The 6000-nt window shown below is 42.3% G+C and overlaps 1 protein-coding gene across 3 annotated transcripts in view; it reads left to right on the plus strand.

The window, feature by feature from the left end:
• Positions 1-1184, plus strand: part of CLIC5 (chloride intracellular channel 5) — a 184344-nt gene extending 183160 nt beyond the window's left edge. For 2 of the 3 annotated variants that reach the window (XM_056563923.1, XM_056563924.1), the window contains exon 6: positions 349-1182. In XM_056563923.1, the coding sequence (XP_056419898.1) occupies positions 349-516 (168 nt within the window). In that variant the 3' untranslated portion in view covers positions 517-1182. Of the gene's footprint in view, positions 1-348 lie in introns of all 3 variants that reach the window. The other variant, XM_056563922.1, reaches the window with a different exon arrangement.
• The last annotated feature ends 4816 nt before the right edge of the window (positions 1185-6000 follow it).

Consider the following 6000-nt stretch of genomic DNA (forward strand, 5'->3'; position numbering starts at 1 on the left):
GCATGTTTCAGTCTGTGTTGCTATCAGTGAGGCTATCCTTCAGCTGTCAGTCTGTGAGCATATGTGGAGATTTCAATTTCTGTGCAGCTGTCAATCAAGCTCAATGCAGAGAAACACTTCCTGAGTTTGGACTCCTGCCAGGCCGGAAGGAGACCAAACTCACTGTTATTAATTGTGGCAAGGAGCAGAACAGAGCCACCTAGTGGCCATTTTTTTTATATTACATTTTAAACATATTTATGTTGATAATTTTAAAAGCAAGTGAATGGGGAAAGTGTCTGCTAATTACACAAGGTGACAGGAACTCTTTAAGGGTAAAGTAAAAGCACGATGCTCATGTCTTTCCAGATTGTGGCCAAGAAGTATCGCAACTACGAAATCCCAGCAGAGATGACGGGAGTGTGGAGGTACCTGAAGAACGCCTACGCCAGAGATGAATTTACCAACACATGCGCTGCGGACAAAGAGACAGAGCTGGCCTACGCGGATGTAGCAAAGAGACTCTCTAAGTCCTAACAAACGACAAAATGCCACCAAATATAGTATTCTCTGTCACAAAGACTACTTTCTTGGTTGCCTTAGGATGGACTGTATCCTGTTTGACCATCACATCACTATCTCCGCTTTCAGATACACCGCCGTTTCAGCCATCGACCCGTCACCCGCCACCCATCATGCAATTACATTTTACAAGGAAAATACTCCGATCGTATTAAAATGAAAGACAAAGATTATGAAACCCAAACACCTGTAATTTCGATCCTAAATCAAAGGCAATACCCGTTATCCTATACAAAGTATTTTTGTAATGCAAGCTAACTCCTTTAAAGGTGATTTGTAACATGTATTATATCATAGTTAATTGTGTAATATATATATATATATATATAAATATATGATTTAGAGCTACTCTTTACCACTATATATTAATTCTAGAGTATTCTACGATTCCACCAGAGTTGTCTATATCTTGTTTTATTTGTTTTGGGGATTTTTTTTTTTAAAGACCCGGTAGGACATTGAGACCTTATGGTATAGACGACGCTTGTAGAACCCACTTGTAGGCATTCACTTTTTTTTTGGAAAAAAATATGAAAAAAATATGAAAAAAAGGTTTGTGCCTTCTTGGTTAAATTGCAGTATATGAACAGCTAATAAATTTAATTTCAAATATTGTTCTAGCTTTATTCGTTCCACATCAGAAGACACTGGTCTTGCTAATGGAAGGTGTGTGTGTGTGTGGGGGGGGGGGGGGGTGGTGGTCCTGTTACATGATATTAGGGCCCAGGAACTTCAAAATCCAGAATGCTGCAAAACTACAACTTCCAGCATGCCCGGACAGCCAACGGCTGTCCGGGCATGCTGGAAGTTGTAGTTTTTCAACAGCTGGAGGGCCTCAGTTTTGAAAACACTGTTTGTTCACAGGACTGAATCAAACTAAAGAAGGAGGAGTTTGTGGACATGTGCTCATAGCCATCTTGGAGACATGACTGTTCTGGTAGATTTCATCTTAAATGAAAAAACTTTGCGAACACTTTCTACTATCATATTGTGTGTACAACTTCTACACCGTTCTATGTGTCTCCATGGTAACAAACTATAAACAAATCCATTGTAGACTGATACCATGGACACATAGCATACATTTAGTACGTAAGAAAGACGTAGGGGATAGATGAATGACAATATGAATTCAGCATTAGACTATTCAGTCTTTGGTAGCTCTCTGTTACCATGGAGACATATAGGTTTGCATAGGAGCTAACCTAAAATAATACAAAACATTTCATTAAAGGTGTTTATAAATGATGAAACCTGATTTCAGCCACCTTTTATAAATTAATATATTGTCACGTCTAGTAAGGATCAGTGCAGAGTAGTGCTCAACTCAACGACTGTCCCTATCTACTTAGATGAACCGCCCTAAATGGTGCCCCCTCAACTGTGCAACAGTCCCTACACTGGATTAAAAGGGTTTTCCAGGAATAAAAAAACAGAGATAATTTCCTTCAAAGACCTCTCCTTCTCTGTCTCCAGCTTGGGTGGGGTTCTGCAGGTCAGTTTCATTGAAGTGAATGGAGCCAACTTGTAATACCACACCCAAAGTGGAGACAGATAGGGAGTGGTCTTTGAAAGAAGCAGGTCTGTTTTTCCATTCCTGGATAATCCCATTTAGGTGCATTAGGCTTTAAGGAAGTCAGACAGGCTAGGTAAGCAAAACAGGGGGATGTAAAGTACAAAATTGGTAGAAAAGTCAAAGTAAGAAACCAAAAGGGCTGCATTGCATAAAAATCGGAACTAGAGGAAGAGTCAGGACAAACAAGGGTCAAATCTAGAGAGCAGCAAAGTACAAGGTCAGCAGGCATAGGCAAAGTCAAGTCACCAGCAGATGTCAGGTCCTGTCATGCAAGGTACAGGAAATGCTAGAAAAGGGCAAAAACCTCCATCATGGCCATAAGACACTGGGCTGTTTTAATATCCTGAGAGGCATAATCTCCTGCACTGTTGGCACTCAAGCTTCCTCATTGGCTAGGCTGGCTGTGTCACACAGTGAGAAACAACCTTAGCCATGATGTTGAGAAAGATTGCCAGCTGCCTGAGAGAGGACTGGAGGTGGGGCTGGAGCTGGGACAGATATGTATGTAACGCTTATATTGGTAAATAAAGTTATATTGCTATTATTTTGTTGTATTTTATTCTTCTTTCTTTTAAAGCAAACTGTCTGCTCTATTGTATTCCTTACCTCCAAATTAGAGTTCTCTAATGGACTTCCTGTTCCTGCTGTACACTTTATTTAAGAATTCAGCCAACTTTATCTCCTCCTATTATGTTGGAGATATCTTGGCTGGATTCCCAGCTAGAGAGTACAACAGGAAGTCTGTTACAGGACATACACTAGGCAGGAAGTTGGGCTAATCAAAATAACAGAGCTAACAGTTCTCATTAGTAGTAGAAGAAAAGTGAAGGTACTTTTTCTTGCTAATATATGTAAATTTTTAACACAGAAATAGGTTTCATCATTGGGGAAACCCCTATAAGACCATTAGTAAGCAGAATTTTTCACTTCAGATAAATTGGAGAAATGCAAAATATACAGGTTGCAAAGATGAACCATCCCATTAACTGGCAATCTGGAGACTTGCTGGATATATAGGCACCATGCACATGGCGGAGCCAAAGTCACTTCACACCCAAGCATATGCTGCCTCTGTATAACACTGCATTGGAGCATACCACAATGTTGTTTTTGACACTCTAGAAGTGTCATAGACTTGTATGAAATATGGATGTTAAATAAGGCCTCAAAGAAGTCTTTAGGTGCCATAGTGTAGCTTCATACAGCTTGTAGGTTATACAGTGTTATAGAAATGTGCTTGAGGGCTTACAGACAGAAGAGAAATGATGGGGTATTCCCATTATGAAAGAGTGTCTGATCATTAAAATCTGCCCACTGGGACCCCCAGTGATTTTCAGAATGGGATCTATCTCTCCCTGATATGCGCTCCAGTCCCCACTTGGCCCGATGTATTTATCTTAACAGTGATGGCCCACTCAGCCAATTGGGCCATCACTGCCGAGATTAATATGTCTCAGAAGGTGGGGACTGGAGCGCTCAGGGGGGAGAGACTGACCCCATTCTGGAAATCACCAGGGGTCCCAGTGGGCAGACCCCCTGTGATCAGACAGTAATGAGATTTTCATAACTGGAACATCTTTTTAAAGGGGTACTCCGCCCCTAGACATTTAAGAAGTCTGATCACAGGGGGTCTGGCCAATGGGACCCCTGCAATCTCCGGCCCGGCACCCCAGTAATCTGCTGCATGGAGCAAACTCTGCTCGGTACCGATTACGAGTGACAGGGGCGGACAAACCATACGTGCAGCAGGTTCAACTGCACAAGGGCCCAAAAGGATAGGGGATAAGATGTCTGATCACGGGGGTCCCCAGTGGCAGGATCTCCATGCTGCACCCGGCGTTCATTTAGAGCATCGGATGCAGCATCCGAGGCCCGTAACGTCACAGCCACACCCCCTCAAAACAAGTCTATGGGAGGGGCGTGACGGCCGTCACGCCCCTCCCATAGACTTGCATTGAGGGGCGTGGACCTGACGTCATGAGTGGGGCGTGACCGTGAAGTCATGAGCCTCCGCCCCGCATCGCCAGTCATCTGGCACGGAGCGAAGTTCGCTCCATGCACCAGATGTCTTGGGTGCCGCAGCCGAGATCCTGGGGGTCCCCAGATGTCTTGGGGCGGAGTACCCCTTTAACCATAGATATTCAGTACAGGAGATGAATCTATTAACACTGTATTATGGCTTGTACTGATCTATAATACAATAGTGTACACATTTTGGAGAGTTAACTTTACCAATCTGCACCTACTGTATAGTAGCGTGAACAGAAATGTCCCATAAATGCAGAGGCAGATACATACACTGTACTATAATAAATAAATACATTCTATAAATATACATTACTTACCATATTTCAGCAACCGGATGTAATTTCATATTCCTCTAATAAACACTTTTTTTCTTTCTTTCTTTTGTTTTTTTATTATATTAGTTTTTATATTTTTCCCATATTTTTTTTTGCCCAGGATGAGGGCCTGCGGAGAAATGGATTTGAAATAAATTAGAAAAAGTAAGGCTGACACAATAATTCTCTTTCTCACGTAAAAAGGTTTTATGCTGAGATCTGAACCGTGCTCACAAAAGTAGAGGAGACAGAAACTTGGCTTGGTCCCGGCTACGATTCGGGAGGGGAGAGAAGAAAAAAATGAGAGAAGCTTTCTCTGTCACTCTTTTTTTTTTTTTCCCCTCCTTTACTTTACCTTTCCATTTATGAATTCTTTTCAACATTTGGACTTTGCTATACATAACTTTAAATCACTAACATCCTTCACGGCTCTGTGATTTGCTAGTTCCATATGTAGCCTCTTGGCCCACTCCTTTGGCTCCGGCTCAAGTCCTGTTCTTGCCCTGGGTTTACATTCTGTAGCCAGGGAGAGAGAGAGAATGAGCTTATTCATCATAAGCCCCCTCCAGGTGGTATTCATTGTATGTGCCAATATCAAGGTACGACAAAGACACACAAAGAACCTACATGTCTGTTCGGCTCTACCCTGCAGTCTTCCAGATAGATCTGCCACGCGAACCATCAGCGTCTTATTGTTTCCACGGCTTAATGGCTTATTAACATCGCACCTCTATTAAAACGAATGTACAAAACACAGGATAAAAGACGCACAACCAAGACAGTGGCACAATGGTAATTTTATTTTAATTATTTATTTTTATTATTATTATTTATTATGTAATTATTATTATTATTATTATTTTTTTTTACTATTAAAGGGTTTTTCATGCAAAATGTATATGAGATGTCCCAGTACGGGATATAGTCCCATACAGTACTTAGGCCCTGTCAAGTTGAGTCCCTCTGTGTCCTAGAGGCTCTCCTGCAGTGTCCCCCCGATTGTGTTGTCTGTATATTAGGCTTAAAGGACCTTTAAGGACCTTTCAGTTAGTCACATGATGTTGTTGTCACATGTTTGTTACCCAGGGAGCACCAGATAACCATGTGACCTGCAGCTTGACCTATGGGCTTCTGGCTCCGCCCCCCTTTATAAGAGGGGCAGCCATTACAATCTCACTCTTATGACTCCTGCTGAGATACAGTAAAGACCAGACATCTCAGAGCCAGTATCCAGCACATTTGGAGGCCTCAAGCCTAACCAGCAGCCACATGTCAGTAAGTCACGTCATCTATGTCTGCTGTCACTACCTACAGTCAAGTCTATTATAGTCAGCGTGGCTGAGTTAAAGTCTGTCGAAACACTGCAAGTCCCAGCAAGCTGCAACATCCCCTCCGTGTTACTGGCCACCTCTCTGGGATCCTAGCTGTAAAGACTATTACCATCTGTCTACCTCAGTAAAGCTCCCATTACCCATAACCTGGTCTTGGACTATTATTACCCTGCCTAACCTAGGGATAGCG

The sequence above is a fragment of the Hyla sarda genome, chromosome 3, assembly GCF_029499605.1.
Source record: "Hyla sarda isolate aHylSar1 chromosome 3, aHylSar1.hap1, whole genome shotgun sequence".
NCBI classification, from domain to species: Eukaryota; Metazoa; Chordata; class Amphibia; order Anura; family Hylidae; genus Hyla; species Hyla sarda.